Raw genomic sequence first — 20361 nt, forward strand, 5'->3', positions numbered from 1 at the left:
TAGAAACACAATTACCCTCATATTACTGGTTTCTTACAGTGAGATCACATCTTACTTGGAAGAGGTTAGTGGCCTCATTGTGCCTGAGTTTTTTTTTTTAACGTGATGGACCACATATCGTATGTGACTCTTGTGCGCCATCTTCAGCAGCTCGGCACCAACTGCGCAGAACATTTTTATTGGAACAAGCGTTGGCAGCGCGAACGATCAAGTCTTGCAGGTTGCCTCTCTGATAACTAGCCTTAACCATGATGTTTGAGTTTTGTGTCGATGTGTGCTGCCTTCACCTTTGTGTTTCTTTTTTTGTTTGTGTGTATTTTCAAGACTTCCTATTTATTGCTCCGTTCGCAGTAAACTTTCAGTTGTTAGCAGCGCTCGTGTTCTCTTCTGTACGTCCCGTTTTTGAAGCGAAAAGCTTCACTACGCTTGGTAAAGCAGACTTCGGGTAGGAAGCACAACGACCTTGAAAGACCTTCAGCTCAGCCAAGGATAGCCGTGTATGACCGCATATAGTACAGTAATGGTGTGGAACCTTTGAACCCTGACCTTGACCCACGACCTTTAGTTGACCTGTGACATTGGGTCACCTTTGGGTTGACCTTTGACCTTAAGAACATCCGATGGGGTGATGTGAAGCCACGTGATGACATCCAATGGGGGTGTCGTAAGAGTATGTGATACCACGTCGTAGCCACGTGGTCGTGTGGCTATCTATATATAGAACGCCTGTCGCGAGCGTGTAGCGGAGCTGCCAAGAATGAGCCTCGGGCGCTTAGCAAGCGTGCTTGCCTTTCGCTGAATTCCAAGGTTAGCCAAGTTAAGCCACTGCCAATTTTTTTTGCACTGACCTCCGTAAGACCACCGATAATCTCGTCCTGTCGGTTTGCTCCCGACGTGCAGTCTCGGCCCGGGCGGAGCGGTGTCTGGCCAACGCGTCCCGTGTCGTCGTCAGCACGGGGCCCTTCTTCGGCGGCAAGATCGCCGTGGAGGACAGCAGCGACGACGCCTGCCTTCTCTTCGGCGACCCCAGCTCGCCGCAGGACGCCTACACCCTGGACATCGACCACAAGCGCTGCGGAAGCCGCCTCGTGGTCAGTACGCGCACTATAGCCACACCCGTTGTTCGCGCATACCGGTCAGGCGCTTATCGTGGTCCATGACTCCGAGCTAAGGGACTTACGAAACATCTTCAGCGGCATGCTCGATGCAAGCTCAGCAACGATCGTAGGCGAGAGACCGCGAAAATGAGGCAGCTTGCACACAGGGAGCAAAGCGATATAGGTAGGCTGCCCGCAAACGCGCTGGACGAAAATATCGGCAAGTCTGTGCCCGTACATTCCATTGACAAAAGCGATTTCGCCATGATGCGTAGCTTGGTGCCGCTAAAGCCAGTGTCTGCGCGTCTGTGTAGGCATTACAAGTAGTTATAAGAAAAGGCACCGAGGCAGTCTTACAGTGGGTGGACACCTGCGCCCTAAATCATCGAGGAAGCGATTAAGTAAGAGATGTAAAGCTCGAACATAAAAAAAGACATTGCCTTTTGAGCTCTCGCGGAATTTCGCTGTTTCCGCAACAAGCGTAAACGTTGCATAGTTTTGATGTTTAACAACGACAGTATTTTCGAATATTTAGTTACCAGCGTGTTGCGATGTATTTTCCAATGTCAAGCTCCGTTCCATTTTCTCATGAGCAAATACAAAGCTAAAATTTTCTGGCACTATAACCTTGCTCTCCGTCTAACATCACGCAAGGTTGTCTGCCTATATCATATGTTTTCCATATTTTGAGCTCAAATCTTACCAGGACGTAAACACGTAGCCGGGCTTTCACAATACAATGCGCATTGAATCAACTAACAACCACTAGTGCAGCCAAGCGACGACAGCGAGAAAAAATGAAAGCCGTCAAACACGGCCACCTTCCAGTGCATGCGTGATGCATGACATGACTTCGCATCTATTCCAAAGCAAATGTCTCGCAAACAGGACGAGCACTGAAGAGTTTCTGTTTAAAATCTGCTCCTTCCTCCACTCTCGCTCACCAGCTTGCTAGTGCTCGCTCTATCGCTAAACTTCCTTCATAGCGTTCCTGCAGAATTAATAATGCGATCCGCGCAGCATGGCGTACTCCGCAGCATTAGCCGATGCATTTAATACGGTTGCGGACGCGTGTTTCTTGTTCGACGGAGTGAAATAACAGCGCCAACTGAACGCCTGGTAGCGGCTGTAAGTAAACGAAGCATACTATTCCGTACTAAGCGCAGTCAGGCCTTCCCTACTGGCGATGAAAAAAACGCGGTTTGCCCATAGGAAAGCTCACTAACGTCCCCTACCAGCATGCACATACCAAAGCTCGTATTTGCAATCAGGGAACGCAGTACAATTACTAGATGGAAATAGTACGCTCCTTTTAAGTTTTGCGGTGCCTGTACAGTCGGCCGGAATGAAATACGAACAGCGTCTCTGCACAAAACAAAATATTTTACCTGAGTGCTTTTAGTTGCAGTATGCGGCTGGTCTGACTCATGCTTCAGAGTAAAGGATCTACCGAGGTACACATTTGTAAGCCCTTTCTATATGAATATCTCGCCGCAGATTAGAAAGGTACGCCATATGTGTGTTCGCGTTTCATTCCGGCCTGACTGTACTATCGCGATGGAAAGAAATGCGAACAACGCCGCGCCTACGTGCTCCGCTGTTCTGATTTATTTTGGTCGCGCTTTTACTTGGGAGGAAAAAAAAAGACGTTAGATTTGTCCTACAATGCATCATGGGCGACTCTAGCGTCTTTTTGCTACCACCGAATTAAAAGCGTGATTAAAAGAAAAGCAAACAGCGGAGCGCCTAGGCTCCGATCTGTTCGCCTTTCTTTCCATCGACCCGGCACGTTCATCTTTAAACAGTAATGCTCCACACATAAGACATGCTGGCATGTCCCTTCGTATGACCCCACTATGTGCCGATAACACCTGCGGTAATGTCTGCCTTCCATTTGCCGTGTCCGTGGCACTACATGTTCAGTGGACGATAATCTCTCTCTGATTGGTCTTTCCACCATACTGTTCCTCTTGAGTCGAAGGCAACAGTGCGGGGGCCGAAAGGTTCGGTCGTGATCTCTAACTCGTAGTTAAATAAACTGCCCTGCACGTGAACGGGCACTGACCTACTCTTTTAGCGACTGCCCCTCCAGGTTCATTGTCCTCGTTAAGCTCCTATAGTCGAAATAAACCCTCACTTCTTAGGTTGTTCAGCTTCTGATCTCAGTGATTCGTCTAGAAAGGCAAAATTCAGCGGCAGCTAGCACACGGCCTTATTACAGGCGGTTGAGAAATGCCTCTTGCAGCGTAGAGTTGGAAGCCGATGGTAATGTTGTTAGGTCGTTGCGCAGCCAGATACGATCACATATGGCGTAGCTGTAACCGAACGGGTTGGCTCTGAATTGCTTCAGCTCGTGCGGTGTGGCGTGTAGTTGTTGAAGCCGCCTCGCCTCAGCATCGGCGGCACGCACTGAGTGGTGTTGACCCCGCGGCCTACTGGCCTCGCATTCGGCTCCACCCAGTTCGGTGTCTTGACGAGCTCGCCGCTTTCTCTCCGAGCGCCGTGCACGTCGCGGCGATTGAGTAGCATCAGCGTTGGTTATCTTCGACTTTACGAAGCATCTGAGAGTGGGAATGGCGTATTCGGATTCAGTGCGAAGGTGATCACGTTAGGGCACATCTACTCGGCTAAAGTGCGGTACATCAAGACAACAGAATGAAATACACACGAATAGTTGGCTCCTAAATTCCTGCGTAGTTCGTCGCCACTTCTACAGCGAGAGCTGTTACTCACCCGTTCCCTGGCTTTGCGTCGTAGTAGTGGTACGTAAACTGACGGTGGGTGGTATGGGAACCAATAGAAGGGTGGTTAGCGTGCAATGAGGAGAGTGGAGAGCGAGAGCGGATGAATGTGCGACTGGAGGGTGACTGCCACGGGACGAACCCGGGGTGCGGTTGCCGTGGAAAGAGGGGGGTGGGGGGGGGGAGGAGAGTAGGTAGAAAATCGCCGCCAAAGGAGCGGGTCAGCGGGTCAGCGGAGATAGTGACGCGAGCCTGGAACGTCGAACTGGAGAGGAGGGCTAGTCGAAGAACGAGTATTTGTGCAAAACTATGAAGAGTGGTCTATAGCTATGCATATATACGCGTACATGACCCTGTCAATGTCTTTACCTCGATATATCGCGAAATGATAATACTGTCACCGAATCGCGATAGCCGTCCTGCGCATTTTTCTTATATTGTAGAGAATGAGGAATCGTGGCACCATAAAGCAAAAATATTTTTGGTAAGCCAGCACGACAGCGATCACCTTCATACTGACGCTGACTTACGCAGCCGGCAAGTACAGACCCTCCGGCCGTACCCAGACCTCTAAAAAATATGCCTTTAAGCCGCAAACCATTGCGCTTGCCATGGAGCATACGATTGCTGCATACACAAAGGTTGGCACCCCGAGAGCAAATATTCGGCACCAAACTCATATCCCCACTCACCTACCTATCTGGTAACATTGCTGTTGAATTTCCTTTCAAGAGGAAGCCTTAAGGCTCCTTCGAAATACTGAAGAAATTCAGTGCGGGTGCTGGTTCATTGTAGGTGTTCTGGAAATGCGCACAGCTCTCAATGCCAAAGCGACTGCTTATTGCTCAAAACGCAAGCCTTCAGCCCTGCGGTGGTCTAGTGAAAAGGCGAGCACGCAGAAGAGGAGGTAAATTCGAACATGGGAGTGAAAGCGACGGGAGTACGTAACATTGCAGTCGCTGCCGCATGCGATAATGAGTAGAAAAAATATTTAGCTTAGGAATATTTGAGGAAACATCAGGTTCAGAATTTTTAGCACAACGCAGGGATTTTCATGACTTTGTGTGTGCACTGCAGTCATCAATAATACATCGAAGGGTGCACTTGATAAGCGGCGCATGTTTGTTGCATGCCGTCAGTGTGCGACTTCTGGTGCTTGTGCGGATTAAAAAAAGAACAAAGTACATTTTCATCGCCTCTCAGAAGACGTCCCGAAAAATTGTGATCTTTCAAATTTCCGGTTTTTAATTTTAACCGGCGCATTCTTCCTCCGCAGAACGGGTCCAAGATGGAGACGAACATCATCGTGCACGAGAACAGGGACATCATCACGCACAACACGCGTCGCTACCTGGTCGTCTGCAGCTTCCTGCCGGACACGTACACCATCACCGCCTCGTACGTATGCGTGTTCGTGAGTGAGCTAGCACGAAATTCGGTTTTGGAGCGACCGAATAACGGTTTCTATGTTAGGCTATCTAAATATTCTAAAGTAACGTAGAATTCTCGCTTCATCTCACGAAGTATTGTTGCATTTCGCCCTGAAGATGGCAAAAATGGAAACCTAGAGCTGCAACTGCGACGACAATCTTTTTCTTCTTTTCTACACAAATTTGTTGTGGATAGAACAGAAAGAAAAAAAAGTTTTTTCGTACAATTATCCTGCGTGCATTAAGATGAGAAAAGAAAAAGTAAGCAGTGTTTAAAGTGAGTGAGGGATCGTGTAGAAAGAGGACTCGCACAATGGGCGATAGTTTTGCCTCTCCCGTTTTTCGCGCATCCGTCACCTGTAAAAGTTGTTTGTGCATCGCTTACCCTCTGCGAATGCGGAGAAATATTTTTAGTCATCACAAGAATGCCATATACCAAAATAGAACATGGTCTTGTCATTCTTTTGTACCATTTGGCGCAGGTAATCAAATCTTGGGAATCTTATTGAAAACCTAACAAAAAAAAGTTAGTTGTGTTTTCCGGGAGAAGCCACTGTAGCAGTGTAAAGAAGGCACAATTTAGCCTTACAGCAAGCGGGCAGTGACTCGGAGAAATGTTGCCGGTGCTTATGTGTTAAATTTCTAGGGATAATTTGCGTAACTACCCCAGAGAAAACGTAGTTGCATAGACTGCTACAACCCATTTACCTTATCCTCGGTGCGCAGGGACACATACACAAGTATATTTTTTACGTCCAGTTTTTGGGAACAAACAGATAAGGACTAAAAAAATTAATGCTGATAATCATAGTGTATAGAAATAGAACATCTGATCATTTTTAAGCGATTCTTCTTTGATCAAACGAAATAAGAGTGGACGTATTAATGCAGATAAACAAGTGTCCGTACCTACGTACCTTGACATCCCTCAGATGAACACTTCTGTCTTGCGGACGGCAAGAAATGCTTTTATATCTAGCGTTTCCGCTTCGCCACTGGAGCGCATGAACATGGTTCCTCTACACCTGCACTGAATTCCGCGCATGCGTGAGACTCCGATGTAGACTTGTCGTCGTAAAGGGTATGGATAACCGCATGAGCGCTAAATAAGGCTGCGAGCTCACCTGCGTGTCGTGTGACCGTCAAGCTGCTTTTTCTGAACTTGAAAAATTGGTTTTTGGGGAAAGGAATGGCGCAGTATCTGTCTCACATGAGTCACGTATGGGTGGACACCTGACCCGTGCCGTAAGGGAAGAGATAAAGGAGGTACTGAGAGAAGAGAAGAAGAAAGAGGTGCCGTAGTGAAGATCTCCGGAACAGTTTCGACCACCTGGAGGTCTTTAACGTGCACTGACATCGTACAGCACACGGGCGCCTTTGCGTTTCGCCATCATCGAAATTCGGCCACCGCGGTCGGTTTCAAACCCTGGTACAATCTGAACTTCGCTGTCAGTGAATCGTGCAACCTCCCTGATACGGGTCTCCACCCGCTCCTCTTGCCTTGACCCACGCAGATGCGCCTACGTTCTATTCCTTAGCACTGTAAGGCATTGCGTTCGAGGAATGTCATCAAAGAATGTGTTTGGATGAACTCAGGATGAAAAACTCATGTGCGCTGAAGTGTAGGAAAGCCGTTATTAGTCGTAACAATAAATATGGAGTCCTCCAGAGCTTCGCAGGGTGGATGGATGGATGGAGGTTTGGAGCGTCCCGTTTGAAACGGGGTGATGGCAGTTGCCAGTATGCTCGGCTTTTTTTTCTTTGTGTGTCTTTAAGCGATCCCTCAGACTTAGCAATATTATCTATAAGTCCGCCATGTTTCTCTAAATACAATGCGTGTGGCTCCCTCTCGTGGCGCAGGGTGAACCTTCCCGTGGTTCGGGGCAAGAAGAAGAGCAACGTGGCGACGCACACCAAGGTGCCCGGCGGACTGCTGCTGGCCAACGCGCGGCTCGAGACGAGCACGGACCAGAACGAGGTGTTCGCCTACCAGCGCTACAAGGACAGCAACGTGCGCGACTCGCGCATCGCCGCCGAGCAGCGGAGCAGCACCACGCTGGACAGCGACGCCGACGGCGCCGGTGAGTGTGCCCCGCCGAGGGGCCAGGAGGTGAAAGGGTTACCGGGTGGTCACTCTGCGCTGGGCTTAGAACTCACAAAACGCGTACGAGAGACGAAGCCAACGAAGCGACGGGAGAGTCTCGCGTTTGCTCTCTGCCGCAAAACTGCAGCCGAGCCGTCCGCTGGCTGGGGTCCAAACGAGGGACACGAAAGAACAGAACACTGCAACACAGCATGCGCCAAAACAGTGCACAAAAAAGAGCACAGCTACAAAGGAGCACAAGGGATAAACAGCATGTCGACAAAATAGCACTCGGAGAAAACAGCACGCGGAGAAAACAGCGCGACGACACAAGAGCACAGGAAAAAATAAAAAAACGGCACGACGACAAAATAACGCAGCGCAGCGCAGTGTGCTGTTTTTTGTGCGCTGTTTTGACGCATGCTGTTTTGTTGTATGCTGTTTTTTCATGGCGCCGTCCATACGAATGTTGCAGAAATCGGGTAAAAGGCAACATTGTGATTCACGAGGAACAAAAAGCGTGGCTGAAGGCAAGGGCAGCATGAGTGCTTGCAGCTAGCCGTCGTTTTTTTTTTTTCTTGGCTTCATGGGCTTGTGAAAGTTGTTGAACATTAACCATGAACTGCAATTCAGCTTCAAGTTTTGTTATCGTTGAAAGGAAGCTTCACCAAGAAAAGTTTGCCTTTTTATATCATTGCGTCGTGAATATTTTGAAGGTAAGTCTGTTAGGTAATCCCAAAGCAAACAACGTAGTTGAACAAATACCGGGTCCAACGCAGACACCGCCCCAGGTTACGAACTCGCTGTTCCATCCAAACTGTCTGTGCTGGAAAGCGGAAGCGTGCAGAAATATTGATCAGCAAATCCCAGTTTTAGTAGCTTGGAAGCTTGGAATAGATGGAACATAAAGGACTGTCGTGAGGGCGCGATCTGGAAGAATAAGAAATTTCTGTGCATAAGTTCTTTCTAGCAGCCCGGGCTGTAATTCCGCTACTTGTGTTTCCACGTGTACAGCATTTCTGGGCACGCCTTTAGTGCATGTTTCTTTTACCAGCCTTCACAAAGTAACTGGAAAAATGCAGCCAGGTGCAAGAATGTCAGCTATACCAGTGGCTCGTTTTGTTTGCACTTATCTAACGGTGCGGGTGAGTGGTTGAAACTGAAATTACAACTGCAAGAGGAATGCATTGCTCTCCGCCGCAGTACAGTCCTATAAAGAGGGTTCACGAACATACCGATACGCGGCAATGCATTCATTATGTTTTGCACTGCAGGTTAGAACTGCTACTATAGACTACGAACTTCTGAACAAAGTGAAAGCTGAAATATTTTGTGTAATTCATGACAAAGGTGGGATTCGGTAAGGATCACCCTTAAACGGCACTGATCGTGATGAAGGCAAGTGTCCGCGAGTTTTAGCTGTAATTTTTGTTAGGCGCATAGCCTTTACCGTCTAGGTGTTCTTCAGTCAACATAGTTGATTGTATCTTGTGCTAAGAGAAACCGTACGCGGACATCAGCTGATGCGCTGCATAGAAAAAAAGCGTCTTACGTGCGCTTAAGGTCCTTCGCGTGCGCACATGATGTGCATAGCTTGCTTTTTCCCGGACAAATGCACCGTCATGGACAATTGATTTGGTACAGGTTAATGCAAGCCCTATACCTTGCATGCGATTAATGCTAAACGCAAAATACTTCGCTGTAAAGAAAAAAAAACATTTTTTGGTAATAACCACGAATGCATGGCTACTATCAAAAAGAGAGAAATATGGTAACAGCTTGCCCTGATGTCGTAAGCTTCAGGCGAAAAAAAAAAGTTGCGTTCTGGCAAACATAAACAAGTTCAGAGAAGACAGTGCACTTTTTGTATACACGTGTCCGTTTTCGTGCGGCGGCCTTCGTGTGGCGCTCTTCCTGGAGCGGTGCCACAAATTCGCGACAAGGAATACCGTGCTTGTGCGCGAGCACTGGAAACCTCCATAGGAAATGAAGCGTAAAAAAAAAATGGGAGGCACGGCGGGCGCAGTTCTTCCGCGGTGTGCGCGTTGAAAACCTCTAACACGCAGTGAAGTGCGGCCAGCCTAACGCCGCTCTTGCAAATCTGGCTGCTGTCCAGAAACACTGTGAAACGGCTTTGATGAATGGAGTAGCACAGATGCGAGAGCGCTGAGCCATTAACACGAATGCCGAAAAATCCAGAGAAGCGTGAGAGCGAAGAATTTTTTAAGATTCGGGATTATTCATTGTTGCTATTTTTCTTTCCGTGGCGTGCAACATTTGAAATGAATAAAACCGGTGCCTGGTTGTCCGCCAAGAAAATGTAGTGAGCAGTGAGAACGACAACGTAGAATGGCACACGCTTGCAAGTATACCTTTACACGAATCAGAGAGTCGAGAAAATGCGGGCGCATGAAACGATGGCCCCTCCTGTACATTCCCCTTCCCGCGTGCTTGTAAAAAATATCCACCAAACTAAAATTTGGCCCGTCCAATTTCAACGTCAAGAGAATGGTTCGCTAAAGTTGCCATAGAATATAGTAATGCTACCATTGCGTATATGCCTTGAAAAGAACATTCTGGCTACGCAGGCCCGCCTATAAGGGACACCCTGATTCGAGGCAGCTAACGCGTGCCCAAACGAAATGATATTCAGACGTTTCACCTCCTCTCTGGCAAAGAAGCGACCATGATGATTGCGCCACGCAAACCCTGTCTCTGGCCCACCTTGGTCCCGTGACCTCACGGCACCACAAACGCCAAAAGCACCCGCTGCCCGGCTTACCTGGCTAACACTCTATCTGGCTAGCAAAAGTGGGTAACTGCGAATGACTTCTTCCCCACTGCGCCAGGGCCATTTGCGCGCCAAGATACAGCTGTCTTTGTAGAACGCGGGAAATATTTTTTTTTATGGCAAATGCATAGTGGCCACCGCTGCGATCAGTGCTTTGTTCCGCTTGATGCGTAGAACCTTTAGGTCTTGCGTCGTAGTCCGAGCAACATTCTTTTTGCGCATGATGTCAAGCATGCAGGAGTAAACGAACGATCGAAATTCATTCACGTATTTCTCCTCTGCAGGCACCCACGTCACTGGAAGCATGGCTCTGGCGCTGCTCCTGGCCACCACCGGCCTCGTGGGCTGCTGCGCTGCGCTGGCCTGGTACGCCGCCACGGGGCTCCAGCAACGCCACAAGAGCGCCGACCGGCGCGCGCCGCCTCCGGAAGGTGGCGACACAACAGATGGTGCGGGGGCACCCGTGTCCAGCGAGGCCACCGTAGAAGGCGCAGGCGACGGAGAGCCGGAAAAGAAGCTGGACGTCGCTTCCGAGAAAAAAGATGAGCTGCCCGAAGAAATCGAGTCGTGCGTGGTCAACTTCATCACCATCGAAGGAAAACCGGTGGCCCTGCTTCCAGACTCTACGGCGAGCGAAGTTTGACCGCGTGCTGCTCTTGTGTACAGACCGTCTCCGCCGCCATGCAATGCCTTAGCCACCTGAGTCCATCACACAGCTTTCCGCGCCGACGCAATGAGTCAAGAACCCCATTTCAATTCCCTTCAGGAGAATGCTTCCCTCACGTTGCATCGATAATCCTGCTCTGATAGAAAGGTGACAAAGGTTCTTTTCCCTCACACTGAGTCATCGATTCAGTACGCTTATGTCGAAAGTTTCACCTGGTAAGCTCCTATACGCGAAATCCGCGCGGCCGCTTCTCAACGATGCCGTACAGAAGAGCGCCTTACGAGCATGGCTCAGAGATGATCGCATAATATGTCGCTGGAGTTCTGATACGGCGCAACTTGGCGACGCGTTACGAGCACCCAGAAGCATACAAGCACCATTGCTGATGTCATTTAAACGCATAGCACCCACAAGAAGACACGCTTAACTGCCTTCGTCGTCGAAAAACCTTTTCAAACGAGCGCACAGAAAATGAGCACTAGCCTATATTGTGCGGATGAGGCTTCAGCGTTGCGATTGATCGCTGCGATTTCAACTGTGCATCGTTCCTGTCTATTGTTGCTTATGTTTAGCTCCTCGGCGGCGTCGGAGCTGCGCCATACTCACTTTTGAGAGCTGGGAAACCAGTATAACCTCGTCACCTTTGTGTCGGAGGCATGTCGCCCGGACGGTACTTAGTCACCTTGGCATATGTGAAAGTGAAGGTAGCCGCAAACGACCTGTTCAGAGGCCGGACAGAAGAGGACTCACTTCCTGCGAGCAGCTGCAACAGTTGGCTTGGACATCCCGAGGATATTCAGAAAATAAAGCGTGTGCCGTTTCATTGACGACTCAACTTGGTGCTAATGGACTGCGGACGCCCCTATCTCCATGTGAGCAAGATGGAATTGAAGCTTCGCTTTTCAGCGTCCTCCAAAACCAGAGGCGGCCAATTGCTTCGTATCATTCTGTGATCACTATACAAAAATACTCGCTCTACCAAATGCGATCTGCGATGTATCTGAGACGTACAGAGACAATGCCTCTCACGTGCTTACAACAACAAAGGTGTTTTCTACACCTGGCAGAAATGGCCTTATCAATGCGTCATGACAAAAGCTAAGCTGATCTAAATGAAACAGTGAAATGACGCTTAAGAAGGTAACTGGAGAGCTTGTTTTCAGATGAGAATTCCCTGGGCTTAAGACTAAGTGGCTAGCGTTTACAGTGAACTCAGCGACCTTCGAAATGTTTCTGCAGACAACAGTATAGACTGCATCGTATCAATGCGTTCCGAACAAAACCGTGTGTGAAGTGCTGGTGCTTTCCAGATGACGGTGGAACAGAAGCGGGACTTTCGGTCGGCCTTTTGTGTCTGCAGTGAACCTGTCGTAAAAGTGCAAGTCCTTATATTTTCAGGATGTGCGATGTAGCGGCCGCAATCAATGTGCGTCTTCTTTCGTTTAATATTATCTTTTGCTTCCTATAGCTCATGTAAACACGCAAGCTTTTTGGCTGAAACCGTTCCCACATGGCATACCACACTTATGAGCATCCCACAGAAATCATTGTACAACCTCTTCAAAGCTGACCCAACAATGAAGAAAGAAGATCACGCACACTCCTTATGTTGGGTGCATTATATGTTGGGTGCAGTGATCTTGGTTAGTTTCACACCAATTATTTTCATGAATTCGTTATGATGTGCCCTCTCCCACGCTCGCTTTCTTCTATGAGTAATCAGCCCCCGTAGTAATTAGGTTTGGTGTAAATATGCTTGAAGGAACAGCGTTTCTCAGGCAACTTTATTCTTTTGGACCATATAAAATTGTGGACAAACGTTTATTACTGAATTGGGGATGTGCACATTATTGCTAATATACAGACAAGGACTCAAAATTATAAGACTGCAATGGGGCTTTAGATGAAATAATTACTGACGTATATGACAAAATATGACTAGAAAAACAAGGTATTGATACAGAGATAATGAGATTTAAAAAAAAGCCTTCTTAAACCCGGAAAAAGGAAGTTTCTTTGTTATTGACAAAGGTATGACAGGCGTGACAGTCACGAAAAGAGGTGTGTTGCCGTGAAAAGTTTCCCCTCCCGCCATTGTTGGGAACCTGTGCTTCTATGTAGTGATTATAGTTAAACGCATGGTGTTTTCCTGCTCTTCAAGGGCTCTCAAAAAGAGTGGGAGTCAGTGCCAGCACATTTTACGGTGGCGGTTTAAGAAGCAAGCGCACTCACATGCATTTCAAGAGGCGTTGAAGCACTTTTAAGCACCTAATATCGATCGTATCAGTGCAATGGTTACACATGAGCTCACATCGATGCGAAGAGGGAAGTCTAATTCTCCTCTGTGCTTCGAAAAATTTATTATTTTCCCCTTATAGACCATTTCCCATCATGCGTCCAGAAGCCTTAAGCGCAGAAAAATATATTTCAGTCTTGTTTCGAAACCTATATTGTGATATCCTGAGCGTATGAAAAAAATCGGAAACAGAATTTACGCTCTGAACCTCAAGAATATAGTAGTGAAGTAGCATGCAATACTAATCGCGCAAAAGTTAGAGCAGGGCCATCTCAGCAAGGCCGCACTACCAGTGACCTTAAGTGACCGCCTCATTGTTGCCAGTGTGACGATCTGCACTCTTCAGAGTGCCCTAGTCTATTTGGCTAATAAACTTCAAAGGTAGGGTCGGGGACATTCAAGCCACCTACGCATAGGCGGACTTCGCATAGTGGAATACAACAGAACAGGACGGGTACATTCAGCCCATTACATCGTCTGCTACTTTCTGACATAAGCAGGCACACTTTTTCCCAGAGTAAATGCGAGTGGAAGCACGCACAGGCGGTATTGTGCCTGCAAGAAGTTTTATTTCGGTTTGGGGGGGGGGGGGGGGGGCAGTGCGGGGAGGGCAGTGACATTACGTGAAGACTACCATAGCTTAAACAGTTGAAAAAGCCATATAAAAAAAGTAAACGCTGCATCTAGTGATTTCACTGATGTAAACGTTTTTATGAATTCAAGGTCATCGTTTTTCATGTTTTTTTTCTTGACACGCTGTTATTGCTTTACTTACTGTGTTCTCTCTTCAACTACGCGCTTCAGCGCAAAACTTGAAGAATAGCTGATGCGCGCAACAATTTAAGCTTCTGGTTAATATCGAACTGACTCCTTTTTATATTTTGAGGTATGTTGTCTTCCCGGACGTTTCGCAGGAAAATGCAAGGGTCTGCTATTCACTTGCCCAATTTAGCCCTTGCCGGAGGCCATTGGGAGGCTTCAGTTAAGATATGTTCTCGGGCACAGGGCTGTCAAAGGGTAATCCCGAATGTTGCTATTTGCTAAGACGCCCGATTTCGATGGTGCCTGCCAAGACCATACGACGGGCAGAGAGCTCTCGGCGGCTCTCGGTGGTAATAAGTTCAGCGCCCCACGTTGTTACCAGTGGCGCACAGTCGCCATTAGCCGCGCTTTCTTTTGCACGAGCAAAGGGCATTTGTTCTCACCTTATAACCAGCGGACACTTTATAAATAAAGAATTGACTGTACGTTTCTGCTGTCGTGCTTTATCTTTGAACACCTTTTTCAACGAAATACTCCGTTGCTATATTGTATTTCTTGTCATCAGTACATGAAACATTTTGGTGTAATTTTATGTCGAGAGAAAATCCCTCTTTGATGTAGAGAACAGACCGGCTCAGGTTCCTGCAAGCGGGTAGCAATAAATGTTCGAATAAAAACTGACCAGACTCACACTCTCCACCTTTTCGTTTTTAAATTTCAGGAAGTTTGCACTCGTGCCCGATGAATTCAATAGCAATAACGTGAACAGAAAACTTTTCGACCTTCTTAAACACATTCTTAAAAAATAAAATGCGGTGAAGATTAGGTTGCCTGATATGGTGTCTACAATGAGTGTCTAATGTTTTTCTTGCGATTTTCCTTCCACAGCTTCGGTTGGAACCGGTTACACTGCTTTTATATGGCATGCATGAGTCATCACATCCCAGAGTTACCTTCCATTGGATTATCATAACGAATTATCCTGATCTGACCAACTCATCCGCCTTAATCCTCCAAATAATGCCCATTCTTTCCCCTTAATCTATTTTGGAGTGGACCTACATCAAAAATTTTGGGGATGCCTTCAAATTTTTGGTGGTGGGCTAAGTTCCCAATTTTAAGGTTCACAGATTTTCAGTTCTGCCGATGCGCTATGATTGGTGCACAGGTGACCATTCATAGATCACAGGTAATCCTCATACAACTACTGGCGCAGTGGTGCAGTAGTTAAGGGGTGCGCCACTGCCCCGGCAGGTGGCTGTATCAAACACAGCCACCGTTGGGTTTGTGAGACTAAGGTCGCTCTTACTGAGCTCCCGTAAGCTCATGCTCAGCGCCCCAGAGGGCAGATGGACATCGCCTTGAATTTGGCAACGGTGGGCAGTGTGCCCACAATCCGGTGAGCAGGTTCTCACCTGGCACGGTGGTAAGCTTGTGATGACGTCACAAGCTGACGTGACCTATCTTGACCAATCAGAGAATTTCGCGACAGAGAAGCCGGAAATGCTTTGTGAGCCGGCGACCTAAATGATATCGCATTAATAAAAAGAACACTTTCAGGAAAACACACACAAAAAAAAACGAGCTAGCTTTTAACCTCGACATATACGCAGGCCTGCTTCTTCTTTGGCAATGTATTTTTTTCTTAGCGTGGACGAAGCATTGAATCATGCATACTGCACAAGGTGCACTTTAGACGCATCCATCACACTCGAACACTTGGCAAGGTGTTGTCCTTGTGGAAGCTTTCTTTTTGCTACAGAGACCTCAGTGTAAGCCGCCACACTGGCTCAAAGGTTATGGCGCTCAGCTACTGACCTAAAAGATGCGGGTTCCCGGCCGCAGTGGTCTAATTTCGATGGAGGCGAAATTCTAGAGGCTCGTGTACTGTGTGATGTCACAGCACGTTGAAGAACCCCAGGTGGTCGAAATTTCCGGAGCCCTTCACTACGGCGTCCCTCATAGCCTGAGTCACTGTGGGACGTTAAACCCAATTCTAAACCAAACCAGAGACCCCAGTGTGTTTACACTCGAACTCTTGGCAGGGTGTCGTCCATGTCGAAGCTTTCTTTTTGCTACAGAGACCGCAGTGTAAGCCGCCAGACTGGCTCAAAGGTTATGGCGCTCAGCTACTGACCTAAAAGATGCGGGTTCTCGGCCGCAGCGGTCTAATTTCGATGGAGGCGAAGTTCTAGAGGCTCGTGTACTGTGCGATGTCACAGCACGTTGAAGAACCCCAGGTGGTCGAAATTTCCGGAGCCCTTCACTACGGCAGCAAATCGTCGCGGCTAGTGGAACGAAACTGCGTTATCAAAATCTGTGTTACGACCATCGAAGCGCAGGACTTAACAAACAAACAAATAACAAAAATCCCGATTACTGATAGTGCAACTGCTCATTGAAAAAGCAAAACTAGGGTTATTTTCGCATGGGTTCCTTGAAAAATGCGAAGACATTTCACACATGCATAGTTTGAAGGAAAAAACTCAGTGCGAACAAGGACCCAGAACGAAGAATGAGAGGTACGCAACACACGCGTCCTTGTTCGCGCTGTTTCTTCCTTTAAAATTAACGTCACTCAACTAGCCCAACTTGCCGTCCTACTTCAGCAAACGCCTGGGCTACGCCACTGCCGGAATTCGTGCGCTCTGCAGATCGCGTGTTCGTTGTTCGATACCTGTGTGCTCAGACTTTGCCAAGCGTTAAGACCCCTGCGTTGTTTAAACTGATTAGGAGAACCGCTTTGCGAGCACGACACTAGCTCTTCGGGATGTTAGGGGTAATGACACCTAGCCCTTCAGCAATGAGCAGATGTAATCTAGAGATTGACTCTCTAAGTTCGCTCAAACGCAGCTTTTTCTTTTTGTATTACATTTCTGTACCGCTTTAAAAGAACAAAAAAAAATCAAATTTGGACCGTATAGTTCAAAATGCTGCAAGCGTGTAAGGAGAAAAAAGTTCTGAGAAGTAAACAAAGCTCATAGAAACCGCTTGCGTTCTTTACACATGCGCAGTTGCCGTTGCCCTCCTTTCTTTAGCTGCTGAAATTGATATCCTTTATTTTCTTTCCTTTTTCTGATGTAAACACGTCGTGGCTGTCGGTGTCGACCACTGCGGGTAGGCACAAATAGCATTAGCAATGCGTACGGAGTGCTAGTAGCGTAGTAGCGGGCCTAGTCCAGTAGCATCTTTTTGCAGGCTTGATAATGCAGTTTGTTCGCTCGGGACTTGCAAACTGCAACGAACCTGTTAATTTCAAACGTCTTGTTGAGAAAGTGGATGTAGAATAGCGCATCCGCTTGCACAGGGTGCAACGGACTTCGGCATCACACTTTCGTTGTCCGCGATTCGTTCCTTCAAAGCTTGCTCTATGTTTCTCGTATCACCCTCCCCCGTCTTTTTTTCGGCCTTCTGAAATAAGCATGCAGTCTTCGCCACGACTACCGACTTCTCGGCACCAACGAATACAGCGATAAGCATCAAGAAAGTACCTTTCTTCTGCATTGTGTTTAGCAAAAACCGCTCGCATCGGATCTCGATAAATTCGAAATCGCCGTCCCGCCCACCCTGCACACCGCTGACCTTATCGACTTTCCTTGAATCCAACGCGTTCCGTGAAGCCATTTTTACTGTAACTGAAATGGCAGAATGCGGCTTTTACTTTCAAGGCAGAGATGATGATAATTCAATTCAGCTCGATGGAACGGGAATCCCTCCGTTGGTAACTTCGTGAGCTTTACGACTTCATTTTCTCAGGGGCATATTGTTGCGCGTTATTAGACCCAGACCCAAGTTAAGGTTTAAGAAATCGATAAATCGATAACTTAGTCGTATTCCGTCAGGTGCTCAGATACAGCTGGGACGTAAAGCGTTTAGGCGGGCTCGCTGCTGCTAAATTCTAAAGAGAAAAGTCTATGCGTTGTAATAAAACTCGGCTGTTTTAAAATTGAGACTGTCCAACTACATGCAGTGTTTGCTCTTGTGTTTGAGTAAACTCGTAGCCACACATTAAAGAAATATATCAACTTGTTGAAACAATGACACGTTTGTTTGACACTGAAGTTCTTTTCGATGGGCGTGCCGCTAGGAGCAGTATATTGGGTGAGAGGACTGACAGCCATCATTTCCTCAACATAGCTTAGTACTATTTCGTCATTACTTAACGTGGCAGTAAACTCCCGTTACTTTGAGCTCATATTTTGAGCGTAAAATTTGAGGCTATATATGTAGCTTACTACTAAGCGGCGTAATCAGAATTTTTTTTTCGGGGGAACCTAATAATGACGACAAAAATGACCGAAAATCTATATGAGTTGACCAGTGCACCTTCCATTAGGAGCAGATCGGTATGGAGCTCTCTGAAGATGAGAATATTTTGCTAAAAATACTCGCGTCAGCGATACTCAGAGAACTATCGCCGTGCGAGGAAGTGAACGCAAAGGTTCCGGTCGGCTTCGTTCCGCAGAACGATAGAATAAACCGGAGCCCCCTAACCTAGTGCAGCCGCCGCGGTGGCTCAGTGGTTATGGCGCTCGGCTGCTGGCCCGAAAGACACGGGTTCGATCCCGGCCGCGGCAGTGGAATTTCGATGGAGGTGCAATTCTAGAGGCCCGTGTAGTGTGCTATGTCAGTGCTCGTTAAAGAACCCCGGGTGGAAATTTCCGGAGCCCTTCACTATGGCGTCTCTCATGAACCTCAGTTGCTTCGGGACGTTAAATACCCATAAACCATAAACCAAGCCTAACCTAGTGCCGTGAAGATCTCCACCGTCATCGTTTGTCATGGGCCTCATTTTCTCTGAGTACCAGCAACATGAAAGCAGCAATGAATCGGTCTAACGGTTCAAATGATAACATACTCTAAGTACTCCTTTACATCTATCATCTACCGTCAAAGAAACATATAGAGTTTTCAGCTAGTAGCAACGTGCTCAAAAATTTGAGTGTCTGAAGAGCGCTCAGTACACCACAAGCCTAAAGTGATAAGAGCTTTAGCTTGTGCCGTCATGCAGGCTAAAATCAAACCAGAGTAATTCAATACTTCTGGATTGAAGGGCTGCGATAAAACCCTGCTGTAATGTGCTATGCTTGAGCGCTTATGCGCTTCAGAGGCGCCCAGGGGCGCGTTCACGCGTCTCTGGTAACTGAGTTTTCATCGGTAAACGCGTGTTTGAAAGCCGCGCATACACCAAGGTCGAGAAGATGTGCCATGTATGCACGCTTCCTATCCAAACCTGCCTCTGACTGCGTTCTGAACCAGGTCATGTTTAACAAAGAACGTGTGCGCTAGAGTACGCTTACAGGTTCAAACATTGTCATGTTATTCGAGTGTAAACACAGCGAACTCTAGGGGGTCCGCTAACTTCTGCAGAATAATAATCCAGCATTTCGCCCGAGATATTTATAGTAAAAGATGACGTTGCCACGTTTCTCTTCAAGGCACGAGTGCATACATCCCTCAGGCAGCGCTCTTTCAAGGCGCCTTGCACGTGTAGGGTCCAAGTCCCGTACTTTCAGCAGCAGATGAAACGCGATCAAGAGAACTCAGATGCCAACACAAAAACATAAACATATTTACCCATAGAGGAGCAACGTGATTACGTCATATATACAAGAATATTTCAATCATGCGCTTACAACTGTAAAGCCTAAAAGTAAATTTAATCCAAGGAAAGCGGAATTTTACACATTGCCAAAAATATAAACGGAATATGGTAAAAGGTGCCGAAATTTTTATTTCCCATTTTTGTTCAATAAGTTACCTGAGCAGGAATTATGTTTTTGTTCTGTCAAACGTACGAAGCGAGCACTAAGAAACATCTGTTTTTTTACGATTGTTGTAAATTATGATGGTGACAGAGTTGATGGCATTGCTTCCTTTTTTTTAAAATTTTTTTCCTGATGTCTGAAATTTTGTTTTTAGAACTGAGCATTACTTGTGTACATAGCTGTGTGATGCCCTATTATTTAATATACGTCACTCTGAGCAAGTTGTATATATCCATATTTTGTTCACTTTGTTAAAAAAAAGTTTGTTACTTGTCTGGCGTGACAAACCACTTGTGTATTTTGCACACAATCAAAATGTGCTTAAGCGGCACAGGACTATGAAAATGTAAATTATTGAAAATAAAGGAAATACAATTACAATTAAAATTAGCTACTGGAAAGAAAATACAAGGGATGTTGATTAATCCTTCTAAAAGTCTGTCGCCGCGCGTTCAAAATGAAATTAACCGGCGTTAGTATTGAGCTTCCCCCGGATAATCGATCATTCTCATTTTATGTTCGTCTTTCAGTTGCCTTGTTCACGTTTCATTTATTGCTGCTACTACATTGCTAACAGTGACGCGCCTGTGACGCACATGCCACGCAAGTGCAGGTGTATCTACGCGCCGGATGCACTGAGAGCACAGCAAGCCAGGCATGTTTTATTTGCGCTGGGTACTCTTTCTTCGTGGGGCCGGGGACAGCGCACGGCTTGCGCTGTCTTGT

The 20361-nt window shown here is 47.1% G+C and overlaps 1 protein-coding gene across 3 annotated transcripts in view; it reads left to right on the forward strand.

The window, feature by feature from the left end:
* LOC144126135 (uncharacterized) overlaps window positions 1–14352 on the forward strand; it is a 159304-nt gene extending 144952 nt beyond the window's left edge. For 2 of the 3 annotated variants that reach the window (XM_077660100.1, XM_077660101.1), the window contains 4 exons: window positions 901–1091; window positions 5115–5236; window positions 7129–7349; window positions 10427–14352. In XM_077660100.1, the coding sequence (XP_077516226.1) occupies window positions 901–1091; window positions 5115–5236; window positions 7129–7349; window positions 10427–10785 (893 nt within the window). In that variant the 3' untranslated portion in view covers window positions 10786–14352. The remainder of the gene's footprint in view (window positions 1–900; window positions 1092–5114; window positions 5237–7128; window positions 7350–10426) is intronic. The other variant, XM_077660102.1, reaches the window with a different exon arrangement.
* Window positions 14353–20361: the final 6009 nt, after the last annotated feature.

This window comes from Amblyomma americanum, chromosome 3 (genome assembly GCF_052857255.1).
Source record: "Amblyomma americanum isolate KBUSLIRL-KWMA chromosome 3, ASM5285725v1, whole genome shotgun sequence".
Lineage (NCBI taxonomy): Eukaryota > Metazoa > Arthropoda > Arachnida > Ixodida > Ixodidae > Amblyomma > Amblyomma americanum.